This window comes from Galleria mellonella, unplaced genomic scaffold, assembly GCF_026898425.1.
Source record: "Galleria mellonella isolate WM207_F2 unplaced genomic scaffold, CSIRO_AGI_GalMel_v1 utg352, whole genome shotgun sequence".
NCBI lineage: Eukaryota > Metazoa > Arthropoda > Insecta > Lepidoptera > Pyralidae > Galleria > Galleria mellonella.
In genome coordinates, this window is record NW_026442084.1 from 6,651,636 (window position 1) to 6,676,857 (window position 25,222).

General features: G+C 34.4%; 2 protein-coding genes across 13 annotated transcripts in view; both read right to left on the reverse strand.

Moving 5' to 3' along the window:
• The window catches only part of LOC113517138 (calcium-dependent secretion activator), a 70,417-nt gene extending 62,057 nt beyond the window's left edge, over positions 1-8,360 (reverse strand). For all 12 annotated transcript variants that reach the window (XM_052896934.1, XM_052896944.1, XM_052896943.1 and 9 more), the window contains exon 1: positions 8,147-8,360. The gene's annotated coding sequence lies outside the window, so the exon portion shown is untranslated. The remainder of the gene's footprint in view (positions 1-8,146) is intronic.
• Positions 8,361-10,224: 1,864 nt separating this feature from the next.
• Positions 10,225-25,153, reverse strand: LOC113515914 (uncharacterized). The gene is made up of 10 exons (XM_052897110.1): positions 24,969-25,153; positions 17,201-17,383; positions 16,343-16,504; positions 15,764-15,934; positions 15,172-15,298; positions 13,092-13,266; positions 11,993-12,113; positions 11,748-11,879; positions 10,835-11,293; positions 10,225-10,439 (listed from the first exon to the last, which is right to left on the reverse strand). The coding sequence occupies exons 1-10, from the start codon at positions 25,018-25,020 to the stop codon at positions 10,255-10,257; spliced, it is 1,767 nt and encodes a 588-aa protein (XP_052753070.1). The 5' UTR covers positions 25,021-25,153; the 3' UTR covers positions 10,225-10,254.
• Between the last annotated feature and the right edge of the window lie 69 nt (positions 25,154-25,222).

Here is a 25,222-nt window from a genome sequence, read left to right on the forward strand (position 1 = left end):
ATACGCTGGCGGGAAACCAGTGAGGGATGATAGGTGAGAATAAATAGGCAGGCCAGGTAGCCTATCGTGATGAATTCACCTGGAATTCAGCACGATGGTTTCCAAGGGCTGACCACGTGGAGATCAACCTGATTAGGCATTTTGCTAGCAATGAGGCTGGTAGTCCGCATTACTAACAATCCCTTTCCCCCTTGAAGTCGGTTATTAAGATGTCTAACGTCTATGATTTGTACTTGTACAGTAACATAAACGTAGGCGACCCCTGTAGCTACTTACCACGCCTATATTAAAGTAAAAATATTTCCATAAAGGTCATAGGTAGCTGTTTATTTTTTTTCCGAAATATCTATAAAAATATACCTTAAAAAGAATTTTACTTTTTTTTATTCAGACTTAACCACACAGGCCGGGGTTAATGTACCATTGCACCTTTTTTGCAACTAGGGGGAAAGCGGGTGGATTGACAACCATAATGAACCCTTCAACCCAAGTTTTAAGCTGACCGCACTTTTACACTGCCTATAAAAGAGTCAATCATAAAGGGCATTAGATTTTTCTATTCAGATTTGCACCGTGCATACATTTTTTTTTGTATCTTTTTTATTTAGAGGCTTTTATCCTATAAGGATATGTCAGCCTCAACATACCCTAATTTTATAAAATACGTCACATACTTAAAACATTGATACATAAATAAATAATACATAATATCTTAGCAGTCTATTTTCATAAAGGGAATCTTTGATACAAAAATATAGTAATTAAAGATTTTACCATTCCGGAATGTGGTTCTACGAGTATATTTGAAAATAAACCAATCGCACTGTGCATACATAATGTAATTGATGTAAACATTTTTTTATGCAACTAAGTTAAGACAAACAAGCTGACGGCCCATCTGATGAATCGTCGTCTATCATCATTTTAGCTGTTAATTGTCCATTGCTGGACATAAGCCTTCCTCATAAGGAATGTCTTGACAGTAGTACCTTGACAGGCGGGTTGGCAACCGCAGTTAGGCTTTCTGGTATTTTTAAGAGAGACGCTGCCGCCCATCTCCTTATTAATAAGATCTCTTAGTCGCCTCTAACGACACCCACAAAGAAGGAAGGGGGGGGGGGCTATGTCGGGACCACACGATCTCCATTGGCTATAGACATGAACAAATAAAACAAAAAAATCTTTAATTAAGTTGAAAATAGTATACTAAGTTATTTCAATTGAAAGAAATGTGAGTGTTTTTTATTTATAAAAATGTTGCCTTATTAAAATACTTATTTGAAATACCTAAGCATATAATTTAAGAATTTATTGAAAAAGAACCTTTTTTTATCAAACTTAGAATGTCAAACAAGCTGATGTACCACCAGATGGAAAGTGGTAACCGTCGCCTATAGACACGAGCAGTACCATGGACATAACAGAGTATAATGTTTCGTCCATGATACCCCCCATGCGTTGCCATTCCTGAGGACTCAGGTGTTATTCCTCTATACCCTGTAAATTCACTTTCATATGCCATCCTTTAAACCGAAACACAGCCATGCAAACACAACTGCTGTACGGTAGAAACACGAATGGGACAGAGGTGCCCAAGCAAAAGACTTTTATACAAAGTCTCCTTCTGGTAAATCTCTACTTTAATTGTGATAAAACCATTTATTTTAATTTAAAAACTAAACTACTGAAGAAATTTGATATTTTTTCATGAAACTAAAATATAAGTATGTTCTTTCAGATAATATAAATTTTCAAATCGGTTTATAAACGACAGAGCTATGAAATAATAAAGATAACAAAAAAAAAAAAAACCGAATCGAGAACCATTCCGTTTTTGGAGTCGACTGAAAAATAAAACGTAAAATTATATCACTTATACTGCAAAAATAATGTAATTTCTTGAGAGCATTATCTTAACGTTTTGGTATTATACTGTTTTTCTTCTTAAAATTCATTCCACTAAATGTTTGGCTCTATTCCAAAATGGAAAGTTTGGAGTTTCCTATTCCAGAAATTGTAACGTTAAATTTTTAAAACGTGGGCATGTTTCCAAATAGCGAATTGATAATTTATAGAAAAAATATGATTGCCGTGTGGCCCCGACATAGAATAGGCCACTTCTTCCGCTTGCAATACCAGGACTCTCACTTGAGCGTCCCATTTGTGTTTCAACCGTGAAGCAGTTGTGTTTGCATGACTGTGTTTCGGTTTGAAGGGTGGGATTAGGCGTGAATTTACAGGGTACAGAGGAATAACACCTGAGTTCTCAGAATGGCAACGCATGGGGGTATCATGGGCGAAACAGTATACTCTGTTATGTCCATGGTACTGCTCATGTCTATAGGCGACGGTTACCATTTTCCATCAGGTGGGCCGTCAGCTTGTTTGCCATTCTAAGTTGTATAAAAAAATCTACATAATCTCTTAATTATGTTAAATTATCATGATTAAAATAAATATTATATATGTTTGTATACATTAGTGTATATAATTAAAGTACATCTCCTACCCTTTGTATTTTTTCTCAACGACCTCTATCTTCCCAAAGGTTGTCTGGAAGAGATTGCTTAGCGTGAATGCCGCCTTTTATATAACTTCTCATTAAAATTAACTGTATTTATTATTTTTATAAATGGTATAATAAAGTGTAAATAAATAAATTATAAATTTGTATTTGTATATTTTTCTTTTATTAGAATTCTTAATATGACTAACTGTTTTAATGCTTAATTCAATCAACATTTATACATTTTAAGTTTTTTTTTTTAAATATTGTGTATCCAATTATGGCGAATATATGAACCTATACTTATAGTTAACATCAATATAATGATTATGTTTCTTGTAAATAAATATTCATTAATTCATTCAAATATTTATTATTCAGAGAATCTTAGCTACACCAATAATAGTTCTAGCGGAGTTACTGTTACATTTATATCTGTTCAAAATTAACCTTTTTACATACAATGACAATTGTAGTTTTTTTTTTTTTTATAAAAAAGAAAATTAATAAACAATTGAATTAAAACTATAAATATATAATACATAAAGTCAACAGACGGCATTTTCACTAACAATTAAATATAATTAATAAATAATATATACGTAACAAGAACCAGCATATTTTTACAAACAATATCCATTAAAAAAAAACTGTATTACAAAAAGTGTTCGCATTTAAATTACACTAGCTAGCGTGCTAGTTAGTTTTTTAACTCACCATAATGAAAATTATCCATTTTTGCAATGCTACACACGTGTAAAAAGTGGCTTATATGGCAACACTGTGTTAGTGCTAAGCGCACGCTACCTGCATTTACATCATATCTTTAATGTATTAAAATTGTAACTAGACTACGTCTGTACATGGAAAATGAATGGAAAATTAAGAAAAATTGATGTGAGGGGTTTCAATAAGCGTAAAACAATATTTTTTTAATTTTTTTCTGTCTGTCTGAATGTATGTTTGTTCTGATATCACGCAGAAATTGCTCCACGAAATTTAATGTAAAGTGTTAACAGTTACATTAACTTAACAATTGGTATTGGTTTTATTTTTATATGGCAACACTGAGTGCTAAGCGCACGCTACCTGCATTTACATCATATCTTTAATATATTGAAATTGTAACTAGACTACGTCTGTACATGGAAAATATTTAAGAAAAATTTATGACAGGGGTCTTATTAAGCGCAAAACAATATTTTTTGGCAATGTTGTCTCTCTGTCTAACTGTATGTTTATTCTGATATCACGCAAAATAATTTTTGATACACACAAAATAACAAGCTACACAGTTAACTCTTATGTAATACTAACTTTTTAACTACTACTTCGTCCGCGTAGAGTTCTGATCTAGCTTAATTAATTAAATTTACCATTTCTAGAAGGCGTATCAAGATAAAACAAATACCAGTTTTTAAGTAAGACTTTCAGGAATAACATATAACTGTTAAAACTTTGTATTAAATTTCGTGGTGTACTTTTTACGAAATGTCAGAACAAACATACAGTCAGACAGAGATATAAAACTTCTGGAAATTATTGTTTTACGCTTATTAAGACCCCTCACAATATTTTTTCCATATACAGACGTCGTCTAGTTACAATTTTAAATATATTAGTAAGATATGATGTAAATGCAGATAGCGTTCGCTAAGGACTCGGTGTTGCCATATAAAAATAAAACCAATACCAATTGTTAACGTAATGTAACTGTTAACACTTTACATTAAATTTTGTGGAGATTACTCCTAATACACTCCTAATAATCCATAATACACGAACCCTGCCCAATACCCATGCAATGCCATTTATAAAGATTATGGTATTATGTTTCCGTGGCCAATATGGCCAGTGTTAATAATGTGACTATCTTCATTATTTCTATGGGGGCAAGTGGCTCAGAACCGTACTTTATGGTGAACTAAAGCCTACCTGTATGTATTACTAGCTACGTACCTTTAAAAGATATACATGTAATATAATGCATTTATAAATGTTATGAGCAAGGGTGGACTTAACTCTGACAGAGATCTCTTCCAGTCAAAAGATATATTTAATATGTATATTCTTTATTGCACTTGTAAATTACATGTAGTATAATGTATTTATAAAGTTATGACAACTATTAATACAGAGATAAACAAATATACAGTTAAATGATTATTAAAATATATAATAAAATATTACATAAATATATACACGATAAATAAATACCTACCTACTTATATATTAAATGTTTATATATATATTTTTTGATAGGTGAAAATGGTATGGTAACCCCGCCTGCGCTAACGGGATACGCTGGCGGAGCACCAGTGAAGGGTGATAGATGAGAATGAAAACAGGCCAGTTAGCGCATCATGATGAATTCATCAGGAATTAACCATGATAGTTTCCAGGGAGAACCGCGAGGAGGTCGACCTGTTTGGGTATATTGCTAGCAATGGGATTCTCAGTCTCCATTACTAATAATCCCTTTCCCCCCAAAATATATATATTAAAGATCATTATAAATAGTAGCCTATATTCTTCTACGTCTTACATAATTAGTTTGTATATACGTAATTTCATAGCGATTGGTTAAGCTGTTAAGGAGATATAAGAAAACAAAGGAACAAACACACTTATGCATTTATAATATTAGTAAAGAGTAGACAATATGTTGAATAGATACCGACGGCTCGATTTAGGAGAATTCGAACCCATATCTCTTTGCTGTCCTGGCCAAGTGTGTTCCCAGTTACATTATGCAAGCAATACTTATTTTATTTATATGTTTTTGTAAATTCACTTATAAAATAGAATACTTTGTTTTCTTAAGGTGCCCTTTTCAGGATAGCGATGTACTTTGTCCATCGCTATCCTGAAAACGGATCCGGTTCTCATTCCGAACCACTGCTTTAATTTTTTTAACCAGGAGGTTTGGTGTCTTCCCATTTTTCGCTAATCTTGGATCTTCCTTTATATTACAAGGAATATTATCGGTTGGTAAATTTTCAACCATAAATATTTCCCTAGAGACTGCAACATGGGGTTTTTCCAAAAAGGGCGTAAAAAGGTTTCTTATGCGATGTTGTAGGCGTCCACAGGTTACGGTAACTGTTTATCATAAGACGGGCTTCTAGTATATAGCAAAACGATGATATTGCAAATACTTATACTGTCTCGAGTGTACATGAGGGTACACAAGTAAAAAAATTAAGTAGCGGTCAGTATCGTGGTAGCGCTGCTCGAGGACAGACGTACCGGGGAGTGTGTGTGCACAACCGAGCCAGTAATAACAAGGTGAACAAACCTTAATTTTTATAAAAAACAAATATTATATACAACAGGGTTGTACGCTTGTTTGCTGCCATGTTAGTAAATAAACTTTTTTCAAATATCATCACGTCTGACGTAGTTTGTAATGTATGTTACAAATTTAAGATTCTCAAAAGCAAGATTATGTGATCTTACTAAAATTACATATATGAAAGTGAGTTTGTTTGTTACCTTCTAGCGCCTTAATAATTTAACCACCCACTATGAAATTTGGTATATACGTACTATAGGGGATAAAGAAGGACAAAGGCTATTTTATCCCGGTATCGCGTACGAAGTTACGGGTAATAGATACAATTTTTTTTATACAACTTATAATGTTGCCTAAAAAAAATTAAAATGACATACAAGCTGAGGGAAAGTGCTCACTGTCGCCTATAGACATAAGCACTACCATGGACATAACAGAGTATACTGTTTCGCCCATGATACCTCCCATGCGTTGCCATTCCTGAGGACTCAGGTGTTATTCCTCTGTACCCTGTAAATTCACGCCATATCTCACCCTTCAAACCGAAACAGACACGCAACAAATTGCAACATAACTACTTCACGGTTTAAAACACGAATGGAACAGAGGTGCCCAAGCAAACGACTTTTGTACAAAGTTTCCCTTTGGTATATTTTGAAAATTTCTTATATGTATATTTATTAGTAGATCATAGATTATATGAAAATAGTTATGATATTATGTAATCTCTGTATTAACTTTTAAAGTAATTTTAAAAGGAGGACATTCTCAATTCGTCTCTATATTTTAAGTGCATTACGTATATCTTCGCGAATTCTGATCCGATTTTAATGATTCAATTTGCAATCAGTTGAGTTCACTGTCAGTTGAGTTCTATATATATATATATATATATATATATAGAACTAAATAAATTGCCGAATATATGTATATACGAAAGAGCATCACTTTAGAACGGCTGCATTTTTGTCAGACCTTTTATGTTGCCGTACGAGGTTCGTGTGATAGAAAATGTTTGAAAAACCATACGGAAATAGACCTGGACAAAGACAGGATGGGTAACTATATCTGAATATACCATATTTAAGACATATTTTATTTACGAACAAACATAAGCAAAACTTGTGCATACATAATAGTACATAATACTTTAAAGCAAGCAATCTCTCTTAAAATCTCTCGAAAAATACTTTTAATTTCTTTATTTATTAAATTTTAATATACCTAGATAGTGTAAATGGCGAACTTAACATCATATGACGTTATCAACCAGTCGACCGTAGACAGGAATAACAAAAATTTATGGTGCAACATGACAAATAAATCTAAAAATAAAAACAATATATATATATATATATATATATATATATATATATATATATATATATATATATATATATATATATATATATATATATATATATATATATATATATATATATATATATATATATATATATATTACGATTACGATTCTAGAACACTAATATATAATAATATTATATAAAAACAAATATAAAAACTAAGTCGTATGTGATATCACGAAATTCATAATAGTACCTTATTAGGATGATATTAAATAAATAAGTGCCTATTATTAAAAAAATAAACTTAAAAATATTTCTACACAAAATATTTAAAAATGGTACGCGAACAGATTTCATAATAATGAATACATTTCCTAGAATAGAATAATAAATAATTCTTTTATAATTCACGAGAGAGAGATTAAAGAAAAAATGGAGTAGGCATTTGCTTATTAACAAAGCTTAATATTTTTTTACGAAAAAAATACACCTACCACCTACCAATTTATTAGATAGAATATTTTATTACAAAAGTATTGCTATAAGCTAAATTAAATACCTTCTCACTAACAAAGCCGATTACATTTTTTTTAAAAAAATTAAATAATTAATAAGCCTCTTATTGTAGTGAAGATTAAACCGTTAAGTAGGCAGTAACGACCTGTTTCTAATTTTAGTAGTAATGAAGCCTACTCAAGTTACCCTAACAACGGCCTAACAAAAACCGTTTAAAAACCTCATAGAATTTTACAACTATTGCAGCCTTGGCACGCAAAATTAATTAGTTTTATCAGCATATCACTACACACAATATAAGTCAAGTGCCTGAACAAATTAGTCACCATACATACCTACTTACATATGTATTTTTTCTATATGTAGTTCTAGTAGTTACATAAAACTTAAACACTCGTCTCTCACCGTCTCAGTTCTATTTTTAAACGCAAATCCGTGGTAAATCCAATTTGAAACGGATATGATACGAAAACAGACTAATTTGATTACGAAAATAACGTAATAAATAAAAAATAGACTCACCCTTAACTATTCCTTTGCAGTAAAAAAAAACTTTTTTTAATCTATAAACACTGAGGCATGTTCGATATTCAAAACGTTCGAATAGAAAATGTACACTTTTTAAATTTGGAATATTTACAATATTATTTACAGTTACTTGGGATATCCGCCGTTGTACTGGGGTATGGCGAAACGTCAGTTTGTCCGCATCGTTTGGCGCGTGCGCGGGGCAAAATGGCGGCGGGTCGATAGTTGGCCGTGATAAGCTATCTTTGAAGGCTACCCCCATGCTTGGTGACATTGTAGAAACGGGGTGCTGAAACGAGGTCACGGGTTCGTATTAGCCCGCGTTTCCGGATTCGGTGATGCCATGATAACTGTGAGTGTTGCCAGTATAAAAAATATTTTTGTTTTGTGACATAACATTAAAGAAATGTGTGTACCTGTTTACAATATGATAATTTATATACTATTATTAAGTATTAAATAAAAATATTGTTACATTTTAACCTAAATACATAAACCTGAGATAATCCTAATATAACCATACGGGTCTTGAAGGTCAGTGATTTTACTTTACGATAAACATGTACATAGATACTTATTTATTTTTAATAGAGGGCTCGAAATAGAAAAGCACATTAATAAAAACTATTGTCCACTTATGGAAAAAGAGACCCGTAATAATAACCCATAACGAATGGTTTTCAGTAACACGAAACGCTATACATTAATACCTGTAACATCAGAAGAATTGCTGGTGTGTTGCCAGTCTTTTATGAAAATGTTGGCCTACTCTTTTCTAGGAATTTTGAAGGTTTTTTTTTATACAACTTAGAATGGCAAACAAGCTGACGGTCCACCTGATGGAAAGTAGTAACCGTCGCCTATAGACATGAGCAGTACCATGGACATAACAGAGTATACTGTTTCGCCCATGATACCCCCATGCGTTGCCATTCCTGAGGACTCAGGTGTTATTCCTTTGTGCCCTGTAAATCCACGCCATATCCCACTCTTCAAACCGAAACACAGCTATGCAAACACAACTGCTTCACGGTTGAAACACGAATGTGACAGAAGTACCCAAGCAATCAACTTTTGTACAAAGTCTCCCTCTGATACACTGTTGGTTTTTTGTTAGTGAAAATGAAATGATTGTCCTTCTTGCATAGTACACTGTCTTCAGGCGGAGTTGTTCGTTTGATGTTGTTATTTTTTTTTAATGGATGATAATGGAATGGTAACTACCACCAGTGAGGGATGATAAGACAGGTCAGTTAGCACATCGTGATGAATACGTTAAAATAGTAGATCATAAAGGTCGCCAATCAGACGATGTCGTGAAGTTATATATAACAATTGCTGAATTTCTTTGTTGTACAACCCACTACGAATAATACTATAAATTGGTGACGTTAATTCTCACCTGACTTCAGCCCCAATATTCACTTATTAGAACAATAGCAACCGAGAAGAAGGGATAGCTTGTAATGCAGGATCCCATTACTACCAACATACACTGTCAGGTTGACTTCCACGCTGTTCCTTCCTGGAAACCATTGTGATTGGTTCATTGTTAAATTCGTCGCGATGGGTCGACTACGATCTGCTTTCACCCTCACCTGTCATCTCTCATTGGTGCCCCGCCAGTGTATACCGATAGCGCAGGCGGAGTTATCATTCCATTTTTATTCACAAAGAAAAATCTTACTTCCCAAGAATGGTAATGTATGAAGGATAGATACCTACTATGTAAGTCACAGTGCATTCTGTGTTACTCATGGTGCTGTTCAGCACATTCATGATGGTTTCCACTTTCCATCAGATGGGTCGTCAGTTTGTTTTATCATTATCATCATTTTAATCATTATCTGTCCACTGCTGGACATAGGCCTTCCCTACAGCCTGCCATAAGGAACGGTCTAACTGAGCCACCTGCATGCACTGACACCCTGCAATATTATTAAGGTCGCGCTCCATCTATTTGGGGGTCGTCCTACACTGGGTTAGCTTGTTTATAATTTGCAAAATGTATTGCAAATTACATAAAAAAACATTGATGATTAGGATGTTGCATTGGGAATGAAATACGGAAAGGTGTTAAAAATGTACTAAATTAAAATAATTTATTCGTCATCAGCATTGGAGTGTAAATATCGCACTTCGGGATCGTGTCGTGTGCGCCCGCGCAGCCTTGCAAGAGCAGCCAAACCGCGTGCTCCCCTTGATGCGTACATTATCCATCCAGCTCCGAAACAGCACAGGAGCACCGCTATAACTATCGTCCAAGTCCTTAATCCACTCCCTTCGTCTAAAAACATAACATTATTGTTGCAATAACAATGAATCCAACTCAGCTGAGCTGCATTCGGGAAACTATGCCATATTTTTTCCATCTAAAAATCACAAAGTTTAAAACCGACAGTCGTTCGAATGATGAGTTATGGAATTAAATGAAATTCATCTGAATCAACTGTTTTCGTTTTAGCTCACCTGTCCTTACTACCCTGTTGATCTAAATCTATTTAATGTCAAAAGACCTAAAAATGATCACGTAATTGGTAACTACAGAATGATCCGGCTATTCGTGTGAAGGCACCACCTCTGAAGCAAAAAGCACTTCAAAATTTTTTATTTCAAGGTGAAGTATTACTTGCCTGAGCTCTCAATGCTTGGTTTAGTCTTACTTAAGTACTAGATACTTACTTTTTCGTTTATTTTCAACTTTCATGGTGGGTGTAGCATTAATCTGTTTTCTAGTAGTAGTCTCAATATTGGTGGGTCGTTTTCTATTTGTCGTTGTAGGTTTTACTGTAGTTGTTAACACTTTTTTTGTTGTTGTAGTTGGTTTTACTATCGATGTGACTCTTTTAGTAGGTGTGGTAGTTTTCACTGTAGTTGTTTTTGTAGTTGTCGATTTAGATATTGGTGATCTAGACGGTATTACAACTTTTGTCGTTGTTTTAACAGTAGATGGAGTTACGCTTTCGTTTATTGTTTTCGTGCGTACCGTGGTGGTTACGGTGACAGTTGGTTTGAAGTCTTTGGTAGTTTTTGTTGATGCAATCGTTGGCGCTTCTGACGTCGTAGTCGAGACAAGTTTTTGTGTCTGTGGTAAATCCACAGAACTCGCTTTGTCTTCGTCCATAGGCGTTGAATCAGTGTCTGAAGAATTAAATATTTTTGACCAATTTATATACTTAAAAATAAATAAAATATAGGATAATTTTAAAACAGAATGAAAGTCTTTTTATGTATATACCTTTTGTACTACAAATTCTTTGTAATATAGTTAATAAAGAATAAATAAATAAAAATAAATATTAATAGGAATGGAATTTAAAAATATTAGATCTTAATAGCAAATATTCTTAACTATGCATTACTCTTATCGCCAACTTACAATCAACGAATTACAAAAGTGGAAAGTAAGAGATATAAATATGTTTAGACACTTCTCTAGACTCAATTGCTTTCACAACTCGTATTTTAGCTATAACTGAAATCTGGATTTTCAACTTCGTTTTTAAATAATATACGTACAAATCTATAATGAAAAGTCTATCTGAATCTTCCAACGTTGGTAGAGATATTTCAATAAAAACATTTTTATACTTACTGGCGGTAAAGATGCATATTTCAAAGAAATCAGCACAGCATCTACCACTGGAAACGCATGCTACCGTGCAGCCACAGCCTCGTTCCGGCTCAGTGTTCCCGAAGATGTTGCAACGACCGTCACAGGACTCAGCTGAAAAAAAAAGTAAATACGTATTATCAAAGATAAATTTCAAAAATTACTAACATAAGTGATAAAAATATCCTGATGTGACTTTATTAAAAAATTCTCAGAAATTTACTTACATAAAAACGTGGGTGGCGTTGGTACAACAGCTTTAGTGCAATTCTCACCCTGCATGATAGCCACGTCGTCGATCGCAATATCGCTCGTGTAACTTTTGCCTCGAATCCCTTCAATAACTATCTAGAAAACAAGAACATTTTCAATTTTCTTCTAATAGTAAAAGAAAAAAGTATAAATGTTAAAGCTTTAAGTTACTTAGTGAGCTATGGGAAGGGCTATTTTCAAAGTTTCTTTGCGTGATAGAATCCAAAATGAGGATATCCGCGGAAGAATCAACGTGACTGACATAGCGAGCGTTAGATCAAGAAAAGAACATGGATTTAAATGAAATGGGAATCCTTTCTGCACTACGACTCTGGTCAGATAAAGACAAAACTGTTGACCCATTATAACGAATTCACCGGGATTTAACCGCGATGGTTTCTAGAGAGACCTCATAGAGGTCGACTAATAGACTATATTTATGGTAATCAGATAAAAATAAAAGGAATTGTTGACAATGGAGCTTAATAGCCCTCTTGAATGAAATATACCCTGTCAGGTCCACATCCACGTGCATAAATAATCGTGGTAATTTTTTTTTTAATTCATCATTATGGGCTAAATGACCTGCTTGCATGCTTATTTATCATCTCTCACTGGTGCCCCATAGCATACCGATATCATAGACGGTCTATCATTCCATTTTTAACTACTTAAAAGAATTATCTGGCTGCTAGACGTTATTGCATATTAGGCCATGTGGTCTCGGCATAGACTAGGTCACCCATTCCTTTTCCGTGTCGTATGAGGCGACTAATGGAGGGCGAAGGATAAGCAGCAGCGTCCCTCTAAAAACATCTCTAAAGCCTAACTGCGGTTGCCAATCCGCCTGCTAAGCGAGGCAACTACTGGCAAAACCCCCCAAGGGGGAGGCTTATATTCAGCAGTGGACAGTTAAAAGCTGAACAGAAAAGATATTATTACTGAGAAATTGATAATGATCTTATCCCGCCATGTCAATCTGGACAGAGCTCCAGATTGGCTTGGCCAGGTGATCAGAGAATCTCGATAAATAAAATTGATGAATTGCTCTTCTCACATTGAGGAGGAACTTACCTGAAAATCATCAGCCAGGTCTTTCAAAGGAGATATAGATCCATACCACATGTCTCCCTGATTACCCCACTGTTCAAATAGTATGTACGTCTTCTTGGCCGACTCTGGTAGTCGTAAAAGTGATTCTAGAGCATAGTTGTCTGGTTTTTGGTACACCCTTAGACCTCCTGTATGTCTGAAAAACGTATTTACGTATTAAAGTGGCCTCGATGCAAAAAAAGTTTTATGCTGGTTCTTAGAATAATCATTTCGCTGTAATCTGATATTGATCTTTTTTTATTTTAGAGCTATAGATAAAGAATGATACTTAGAATCGACTCCATTGACAAATATCTATGAATTTCTACAACACAAATTCAATGTCAGACTTGGGTTATTTTTGACTAAGTGTTTATAAAGAGACACTGTCTAGACATCATTAACTTAGACTATACTATTAAAATATTAAAAGGAAAGTATGAGAAACTGTTTCATTCTTTTAAGTTTTGCTTTTTGTGAAATTACCTGTCTTTTACATGCAAATTATTGTAATACAGCTTTATGGCCACTGATTCGCACACGTAGAACTCAGATGTAGGTGAACCAATTAAATTGTCTACTTCTAGTTAGATCTAGGTTGTTAGGTATAGGTTAGATCTTAAGGAACACAACTGTGAAAACCGCATCCAATTTGGTGCAGTAGTTTTTTTTTATTACAAGTGTTTTTACCTTCTAGAGGTACATCAACCTTATAGTACCGTGAACTGATTTCTCAAATAAAGTATTATCCATTGTCCCTAGTCACGGAAATAGAAGAATTAATGGGTATCAATAGCTAACGGGATACGCTGGCGGAGCACTAGTGAAGGGTGATAGATGAGAATGACAACAGGCCAGTTAGCCCATCATGACGAATTCATCAGGAAATAACCATGATAGTTTTCAGGGAGAACTGCGAGGAGGTCGACCTGGTTGAGTATATTGCTTCTCAATAAGATTCTCAGTCTCCATTACTAACAATCACTTTCCCCTCGAAAAATTCTGATTTGCGTTTCAGCTAATATAGATTAAATAAGACCAATATTTAATTTATCTAAACAAACATACAGAGACACAGACAAGATTTCTAAATATCATTGTTTTGGCTTCTATTTTTTTTATTAAAACACTTCATATCAAATTTTCTTTAATATCTACCATGATTGAAACAGTATACTCTGTTATGTCCATGGTACCGCTCATGTCTATAGGTGACGGTTACTACATTCCATCAGGTGGGCCGTCAGCTTGTTTGCCATCCTCAGTTACATAAAAAAATGTGCAGACATCGTTCAGTTATAATTTTATTATAATAGTAAAATTAAGCTTCTGAACATTGATGCGATTATAAACTAAGCAAGGGTTACTGAAGTTTGCAAAAGTGAACCATGATTAAATAATTACATTGTACCCAGAGTTATTACTGTATTAAGTAGAAGATATACGAAATATTCTATTTAACGCAGTGTAAAGATTGTTATACCTCAAATATGGTTAACAAAAGATGGGATTTAACGTGATTATTTAGATAAACTATGATAATAATTTAACTTCACTGCAATGTCTTTTGTACCACATTTTATTAGTCAATGAAGTGTTTATTTAAATAAATATATTATATATTGATGTAAAAATTGTTTTATCTATTACAAAATCAGTTTGGAGGTGACAATAGTTAGCTAACGTTTCATACAAAATGTTACTCTGGACTCTCTCTCTCTCCTATGAGCATAGTTGAAACCATATTATGCCATTAATTACTTACCAGAGGGAGACTTTGTACAAAAGTCGATTGCTTGGGTACCTCTGTCCCATTCGTGTTTTTACCGTGAAGCAGTTGTGTTTGCATGGCTGTGTTTCGGTTTGAAGGGTGGGATATGGCGTGAATTTACTGGGTACAGAGGAATAAATAGGAGGGGGTATCATGGGCGAAACAGTATACTCTGTTATGTCCATGGTACTGCTCATGTCTATAGGCGACGATTACCATTTTTCATCAGGTGCGCCGTTAGCTTGTTTGCCATTCTAAGTTGTATGAAACAAAAAAAAATTAATTACTTACTTCCCAAACATGTGATAAAAGAATGAAAAGCAGCCATCCTTAGTCAGCTCCTTCCTGTAAACAGGTGATATAAGGCGAGCCGTATCGTTTTCCATTCTTGACGTACTCTCAATGTACATGTAGTAACCTAAAATATAAAATTACACAGTTATTGTTAAATAATTGTTTATTTATTTATTATAATGCATTTATCTATATAATAGAGTTGTTACAATGTTCTTATTTAAAGTATATTTGTTTTGGTGTAGCAAAATTTTATTAATATACATGTATTATTAATTATTGTAAAATATACAAATATACATTTTAATTCTTTAAATTAGTTTTAGTATTCATTAATAGAGTATCAAAACTTATTTTCTCTATCTACACTACAAGGTATGTATGTCCATACCTATTGTTATATAATGCCATTTATACACATACAGGTTTTTCTTTTTTAACTTTTTTATGAATATTAATTTTCTTTTTAATTATTGGCACCTAGTATAATTTATATTATTTTTAGAGACCCTTTTCCAAAAAATATTGTTTTGGCATTTATTGGTCTTTTTAAAATCTCTCATATTATATTATTTTAGTAAGATGTTACCTGATGCTCCTTTTCCAAGAGTATGATCGTATGATGGACCAGTCAGTAAGAATGCGCTCGGTGTTTCCAAATTCAACCTTTTCCAATCGAAATCGTGCAGTTCATCATTCTTCCATCCGCAAAGATCTTCTTTTTCAAAATCACAACTCAGTTTGTTCGAAGCATTTGTGTCTGAGACAGAATTTTTCATTAATCTTACATGTAAGAAATCTAGAAATTATTTATTTCACTAATACGGGTTAATTTATCCCTTCCCCGTAGGCTGCTATAAGGAACAGTCCCAAACCACCTGAATCCAATAAGTCCTTTCAATGTATTTGAAAAGCCATGCAATCACAAATACTTTACGGCAGAAATACGATTGGGACAAAAGTGTCCAAGCAGACTTATACCTTATAATGTTAAGTTGGTAATTTATTTTTATTATTTTTATAGCACGGTATGTGACCACACTATCTTACACAGAGACAGGATAGCCCATCAATACGATCAACCGAAAAAAGAGAACGATTTCCTCCTAACGGTTGACCGCATTATGCCGGAACACTATTACTTAAAAAATTGTATAATTGTAGTTACCAACACATTTAGGAGCGGTCCCATTCCACATTTTCCCATCGCAGTACATAGCCGAAGGTCCGACTAGATCATATCCAGGCAAACAGAAAAAGGTCAGCCAAGCGTCGCTATGTCTTGACAACTGTAGAGAGTGGTCCACGTTCGGGAGAGGGCAGCCGGGTTCTGAAGTATTATAAAGTTTATGCAGAATTAAGTCAAAATCTGGTGAATCTGAATGCTGGGCTGATGAAGCAGTTTTCACCAAAGCAATATTTGTTGAAAATTGATAAAAAAAAATTTTGAGCCATGGCGATAATTAGGTAAACTTTTGTAAATTTTGGTATTGTACTTATTTTTTATGGCCGTGTGATCCCGGCATGACTGTGTAGTCCCAGTATAGAATAGACCAACCCCTTCCATTCCCGAGGGTGTCGCAGAAGCCGTCTTAAAGAAAGCGGGGGATGAGCAGCAGCGTCCCTCTTAAAACATCTCTAAAGCCTAACTGCGGTTGGCAATCCGCCCGCCAAGCTTGGTAACTACCATTAAATTCCTTTTGTCGACACCCACGGGAAAGGGAAGGGTGACCCATTCAATGCTGGGACTACACAGCAATTTTTTATGTTTGTCACCGCATAACTCTCTCATTTATAAACTGATTTGGGAAATTCTAATATTTTTTTTATCTGAAAGGATATACTTTCAGATTGATCTCACAGAAATGTTATCAAAATCTGTTCAGTAATTTACTTTTTATATCAAAATAACTAGTTTTGCCATTTTGAATGAATTAGATTTTTTGTGCAACACAATCTTAAATTGAAAGTAATAATTTTTTTTTAAATTCGTTAAATTTGTTATTTTATATTGATTTGTACTTACTAACGCAAACAGGCCAGGGCACGTCCCATTCACCGTTCCTGCAGGTGGCGTACCTGTTGCCAACCAGTATGTACCGAGGGTAACACATGAATCTGTACAGTCTGTACCTTTGCCTCATGCGTACTTTACCGTGTTCGAGCCGATAGAAAGGACACGGGCCCGCTGAGTCGTAGCTGTCAAAGTCTGCGGACAATATTTATTTATATATGATACACCAAAAATATATACCAATTTACATACATACGTATCTGTCACACTTGTCTCCCATTAGGGTAGGCAGAAACAATGGAATGCCAAATGCTTCGATTCAAACAGATCTCTTTCGCTTCTTCCACATTCATCAATCTTTTCATACACGCTCGCCGGTTACGGGTACTTTAAATTTGGCCCTTCTTCAGTACGTCCCCTATTTTTTTTTATTGGGTGAAAATGGAATGGTAGTCCCGCCCGCGCTATGAGGCACCAGTGAGGAATGATAGGTGAAGATGAAACACGTCAGTTAGCCTATCGTGATGAATTCATAAAAAATAATCACGATGGTTTCCAGGATAAACTGCGTGGAGGTCGACCTGCCAGGGTATATTGCTAGTAATAAGTCTGCTGGATCTCATTACTAACAATTCCTGTCCCCCCCAGTACGTCGTCTATTTGGTCAATATACGTCCGTCTAGCGCAGCCCCTACCGACATCTCCATTTATTCGTACTCGATAAATCTCTTTCGTAATACTTCTTTCATCCATCCTCTCCAAATGGCCAAACCAACACAATGTTGCGTTGGATGCCCTTTTCAATTTTTGTCACTACACTGACTTTTAGTCCATACTTCTCTCTAATCACATTGTTTCTTACTCTATCTTTTAATATTATACTACACATACTTCTCAGAGCTCTTATCTCTATAGCATTTATCCTACTTTACCATTTACACCTACATAGCTCAAAGGATAAGTATGCTGAAGTAGCAATGGGCTGATCACATAGCTTGAAGAACCGACAACCGATGGGGAACAAAGGTTCTTAAGTGACGATTCTCCAATTCCCTTTTCCCCAATCCAATCCCCAAGGAAAATTTTTAATATCATCATAATGTAAATGAAATGGTAACCAGTAAATGGAATGGTAACCTATTTAAAGATCGTAGAGGATGAAGTCAAGTCAGTCGGGCTATCATGACGATTTGATATCCACATAAAGTTTGACTTAATAAGGCAATGACGCCCCTAATCGTCACACACAATCCCTCATTTTTCACATTTGTGAATCTTTCAATCCATATTTATTGAAAAACATCCACAACCGATACGTTATCCTCGAATTCCGGATGTCCGCGAATGAGCAATAAAGAGATAATATCAATCAAAACATTTTTACAGCGTGCGTTAGGTATCTATTAGTATATATCGACAGACAATGGGCAAGACTCATCATAGCAAAGTTACTATGATAAGATCCTTGCCAGTAAGAGGCAGGAATTCTATTCTTGAATCGATTTTATGAATCATCTACTCAATAGACTTCAAAAAGAAGAAAGAAGTACTCAATTAGGTTGTACTTTTTTATGTTTATTACCTCATAACTCCGTCAGTTGTAAATTGATTTGGACAATCCTTTTTATATCACACACTCTAGCAACTATTGTTATGATATACTATAGTGTATTTTTTTATTTTTATTTCATTTTAAATTTTATAATTACTCTAGCCACGACAAATTTATATCGCTAAGTCAGTGAAAACCTGTTATTGGCTTTTTATATGGATAAGATGTTATTGTTTTAAGCTATAAATTAGAAGCTGTTGGTTTTCCAATAAATAAATAAATAAATAAATAAATATCTAAAAGGATATACTTACAAATTGATTCCAACAAGAAGTTTTATCAAAAATTGCTTTGGTACCTTACTTTCTAAATCGAAATACGAATAACTAGTTTTATTACAAATAAAGTAGATTTTTTGTTGTATTTTTTTTATACAACTTAGAATGGCTAACAAGCTGACGGCCCACCTGATGGAAAGTGGTAACCGTCGCCTATAGACATGAGCAGTACCATGCACATAACAGAGTATACTGTTTCGCCCATGATACCCCCCATGCGTTGCCATTCCTGAGAACTCAGGTGTTATTCCTCTGTACCCTGTAAATTCACGCCATATCCCACCCTTCAAACTGAAACACAGCCATGCAAACACAACTGCTTCATAGTAAAAATGGGACAGAGGTACTCAAGCAATCGACTTTTGTACAGTCTTCGTATTTTTAAATCGTGTGTTCAGATTGAGAACTGTTTATTTCATTATTATGTATTTTTAAAACTTATGTACTTTTTTTAACATTGTCTATATATATATATATAATATACATTCACAACGGGATTTTTATGGATTTACTATGTTTGTTGTTTCCAACCATTGTTTCGACTTCATCCGGAAATATGTTCATAAAGTTTCCGGTGTGCATGTTATATATACAGACATATATTTCATTGTAAATAATTATTTTTACTGTATAGTTCTTTAATGTACACAGGCGAATTTACCATTCAAAAAATATCACTCATAAAAATTTAGAATCCATGGATCACTTAATATGCAACCGCCGTTTATTGGCGCACGCGCATGAGTCTATCGGAAAACAAAACACTATCCAATTTAACAAAAAGAATTTTTAAAATAAAAAATCTTAGTACAGTAATCACGATTTTTTATAACCATAGATGGTTTTACCAACCGACTTCAAAAAGAAGGGAGTTATCAGTTCGATTGTATTTATTTACGTTTGTAGGTACTATTTACCTGTAAAAGCTTTTTCATCGCTTAAAACCCTGATTGTGTATTTAAAAATACGTGTATGCGTAAACAATGCGAAAGTTTAAAATTAATTTATTTTTGTTCTTATTCGTGTTTCTACCGTGAAGCAGTTGTGTTTGCATGGCTGTGTTTCGGTTTGAAGGGTGAGATATGGCTGTGAATTTACTGGGTACAGGGGAATAACACCTGAGTCCTCAGGAATGACAACGCACGGGGGTATCATGGGCGAAACAGTATACTCTGTTAAGTCTATGGTACTGCTTATGTTTATTGGCGACAGTTACCACTTTCCATCAACTGGGCTGTCAGCTTGTTTGCCATTCTAAGTTGTATAAAAAATATATATTTTTTTATTTTATTCTATTCTAGATGGTGTTTTTTTTTATAAACATTCCCGTCCTACGCCGCACACAGCGGAAGTTCAAGATGAGTACGAATAACCGAGAGTAACATCCGTTTGATAAAATTACATAAATATTTATAATGTTACGCTCATTCGTGTCAGGCAATAGGATGGGATTATAGCCCCCCCCCCCCCCATTGTTAATAACGAAGAATATATCCCCATTGCTAGCTCTTAGTGGATGATAATGGAATGGTAACCCCGCCTGCGCCCGCCCAATCCCTCTTTAGCAATGTGGCGGGCATTGCTGACTGGACAGCATCACACCCTGGCAGGTCGACTTCTTCGCGGTGCTCCTGGAAACCATTGTGTTCTAATCCAGGTGAATTTATCACGATGGACTAACTTTTTTTTTATAAAACTAAGAATGGCAAACAAGCTAACAATCCACCTGATGGAAAGTGGTCGTCGCCTCATGAGCAGTACCATGGACATAACAGAGTATACTGTTTCGCCCATGATACCCCCATGCGTTGCCATTTCTGAGGACTCAGGTGTTATTCTTCTGTACCCAGTAAATTCACGCCATATCCAACCCTTCAAACCGAAACACAGCCATGCAAACACAACTGCTTCGCGCTTGAAACACGAATGGGACAGAGGTACCCAAGCAATCGACTTTTGTACAAAGTCTCCCTCTGGTAACTGACCTGTCTGTTATCACCTTTCAAGAAGTTCTATCTTATTTCCACGGCATACTTGACTAGAAACTCTGTCGGTACGTATAGCTGAGAGATGGAGGTTCGAATCCTAAAGGATCGAAGCCATCTGGAGATTAAATTTAGGTGAGGACGAAGCAGATCAGTTGGTCCATCGTGATGAATTCAACACTAAATCAATTGCGGTGGTATCCAGGGAGAACCATGTGAAGAACTTTAATGGGTAAAAAAGGAATGGTAACCCCGCCTGCGCTATCGGTATATACTGGCGGGTTGGTGACCCGCGAGAGAATAAAGGTGAAGATGAAAGCAGGTCAGCTAGCCCATAGTGATGAATTCCACTAGAATTAACCATCATGGTTATCATGAATTTACCAGAGGGAGACTTTGTACAAAAGTCGATTGCTTGAGTACCTCTGTCCCATTCGTGTTTCTACCGTGAAGCAGTTGTGTTTGCATGGCTGTGTTTCGGTTTGAAGCGTGGGATATGGCGTGAATTTACAGAGTACAGAAAATAACATCTGAGTCCTTAAGAATGGCAACGCATGGGGGGTATCATGGGCGAAATAGTATACTCTGTTATGTCCGTGGTACTGCTCATGTCTACCTTTATATCTGGCGACGGTTACCATTTTCCATCAGGTGGGTCGTCAGCTTGTTTGTCATTCAAAATTGTATAAAAAAAATGGTTTCCAGGGTAAACCGCGTAGAGGTTGACCTAATACGGTATGTTGCCAGCGATACGACTTTTAGAGTGCATTATTAACAATCCCTTTCCCTTTGATTATTTAAATAAATAAATAAAACATTGAAAAATGTTTAATTTTTTGTTTTTTGGAAATCGAAAACGAATTGCGGCGTCGTCACAATTTATTCGGTTCGGTTTTCGATTCAGTAAGCTGAAGTATTTATTTCTGCCGAGGTTTTCCCAAGAGCCTACAGCATGGGGTTCTTCAAAAGGAGGGTAAAGAGGTTTCTTCAGGGTCGGCAACGCGCGCGTAATACCTCTAGTATTGCAGGTGTTCATAGGCTACGGTAACCACTTACCATCAGGTGCGTCGTATGCTTGTTTGCCACCTCAGGTATAAAAAAAGGGGTGGGTAATATATAGCAATATCTATACATTTTAGTTACAATATCTATGAATTTACTGGTCCAATAACGAATATGTTAAAAGTCTGTTCTCCAAAAACGAATATCGGGTAACAGACTTTTAATATATTCAAAAATAGATATCCGACCGATATGGACGATATCGCAATGGGTGATGACCGTTTATTCCGCCATTTATGTCCACAGGTACCCAATATATAGATATCGGAACGGTATCCATATTACCAATACATACTATTTTGATACTGGGGTCGATTCTGAGGCGGCATTTCCCTTTAATTAAAATGTCAATTTCATACTATGAACTAATTTTCTAATAAATTTTAGTCGGGGAGGGGGAAGGGATTGTTAGTAATGGGGTCTAATTCTCCCATTATACATCCTATTAGGTCGACCTCCACGCGGTTGCACCTGGAAACCGTCGTGGTTAATTCTAGTGGAATTCGTCACGACGGGCTAACTGATCTGCCTTTTCATCTTCATCTGTCATCCTTCACTGGTGCCCCGTTAGCGTATCCCGATAGCGAAAGCTGGGATACCATTATCACCCATAAAAAAATAGATTTAAGTCAAATTTATTGTATATTTAATTTATGTAATATTTATTTATAAAACAGTAATTTCCTGATATTATCAAATCAAAATTTATTTATTTATAAGCTTTTGTATATTCACTTATAATATAGATATTAGGTTATAACAAAAATGTGCACAGGCGGACTTATCCCTTAAAGGGATTTCAGTCACTCGTGAGAACCAGAAAGGAGAAAGTATCAATAGGGTTTGTATGTAAAATATAACATATATAGTGCAAAAATAATACGATAAATAATAAATTATAATATTAATAGCTATATAGTTAGTAACAGAGCATATATAATAAATATATTTATAAAATATTAGGTAAAGACGTAAGTTCAGAGAAATGCTGCCTTAGAATCGGCCCTACTGGCCACGAAGCAAATGCTGTTGTTGTATTAGCCAATTATTGTATACTGCTGAAGCCTCCCCCATAAGGGGGGGTTTCGCCAGTAGTTGCCACGCTTGGCAGGCGGGTTGGCAACCGCATTTACACTTTTTATGATGTTATAAGAAGGATGCTGCTGCCAATCCCTCAATCATAGGTTCGCTTAGTCGCCTCTTACGATATTCAAAGGAAAGGAAGGGGTGGCCTATTCTATGCCGGGACCACACTGCTAAATTCTGAAAGTGCTGTTTTATTATTTCACCTATTAACTATCCACTGCTGAACATAAGCCTTTCCACTAACGGGAGTTTTGCCAGTAGTTGCCACGCCTGGCAGGCGGGTTGGCAACCGCAGTTTAGTTTTTGATAATGTTTTAAGAGGGACGCTGCTGCCCATCCTTCGCCTTCCCTTAGTCGTCTCTCACGACACCCACGGGAAAGGAAGGGTTGGCCTATTCTTATTCTATTTTAGTAAATAAAAACCACATTATTGATAATTTTGATAATTATACCACAAACACACACAACGATAGATTTCTCACCATTTGATAATATTTGACTAGTTTTTGCATTGTTGTTATTAACTATACTTTACGTACTAACTACAGTTTATTTGCGCCTAGCGGCCCGTCCCGGCTTCACACGGGTGGACATTTTTACAACGTTTTACATTTTTATCTGATCCTATCTTATTTTACATATATATATATATATATATATATATATATATATATATATATATATATATATATATATATATAGAAGTATGAATAACATTACGGTAACGGTTAAAATTCGGTATTTCTATCAACTTTTAAAATGTAAAAAGTGGTTATTGTAACATAACGATAATAATTGGACATATAGTATCGCAAATTTTTTTAATAGTTATTGATATTTTCTTCAATATTGTAGAACATACTTTTGTTCTATCACCAATAGTTTCCGCAGCGCAAGCGACGAAAGATATTTTATAGCATTTTTTTACACCTTGATCTCTAATCTTTTCTAGCAATAAATATGTTACTCAGGGTGAATGTAGCTTTCTGATGGTGAAAGAATTTTTGAAATCAGCAAAGTAGTTTTTGAGTTTATTCATTACAAACATACATACACACAAAAATACAAATCTTTCCTCTTTATATTATTATTCATATTGTAGGCATATAGTGGATTATATTTTATGAACATATTATAACTTGTTACCTTAAGTAGGTACTTATGGTAACATAATAAGTATACTAATAAAAATGTAAAAATGTAGTTATATATATATATATATATATATATATATATATATATTTTATAAAATATGTATTAATGTGATTGCTGTGCCCTTCCAGGGTTCATGTTGATTCTTTACCTTTAATAACTTAAGACATATATTGTTACAATATGAAATAACAATAAATGATTGAATTAAATTGAATTAAATAAGTCATAGTATTACTTTACACATCCTATATAATTTAATTTAATAATTAAACAGATTCACAAAACATATTTAAGTAGTTAATGCTTTATAGTTTTTAAGGTTTTGCCATTTCTTTGATAATTAAAAATGGATTTTTAATATATATATATAATATATATATATATATATATATATATATATATATATATATATTAAAAATCTATTTTACTAAATTCGATAATTCTTAACCGAATTACATGTAAATTAAAAGCATAGTTATTACATTAAAAAATAATGTGTGTTAACGTAATTTTTAACAATAAAATTTATTAAAACGATTCATTTTCAGAATAAAGTGGAGTTTTTTTTTCTTTCTAAAATAAATAATTTACTGAAAACTTACCAGCACTTATAACAGTGAAAACGGTAACCAATAATAAACACTTAATAAACATTATGTATAAACACCAAACTCCTAAATAAATACTTATTTAAATATATTAACTTGTTAAAGTTTAATTTCATTTAATTTTATATTTGGATGTGCACTGGTCACTGTGGGAAGTACATTTTAAATAGTAATTTATTACTTTTACGAACTTTGTTTGACGTCAAAGAATATTGTAGTAGAAGGCTCTTGTGCGTTCGTTTAGTTTT

What these genes read in the sequence shown, in the direction of transcription:
- LOC113515914 (XM_052897110.1), bottom strand. Translation starts at nt 25,020, where the DNA reads ATGTTTATTAAGTGTTTATTATTGGTTACCGTTTTCACTGTTATAAGT. An exon ending in TTTCACTGTTATAAGTGCTG is followed by an intron (nt 17,384 to 24,968) that starts GTAAGTTTTCAG and finishes TATTGTCCGCAG; the next exon opens with ACTTTGACAGCTACGACTCA. An exon ending in GCCCTGGCCTGTTTGCGTTA is followed by an intron (nt 16,505 to 17,200) that starts GTAAGTACAAAT and finishes ATAATACTTCAG; the next exon opens with AACCCGGCTGCCCTCTCCCG.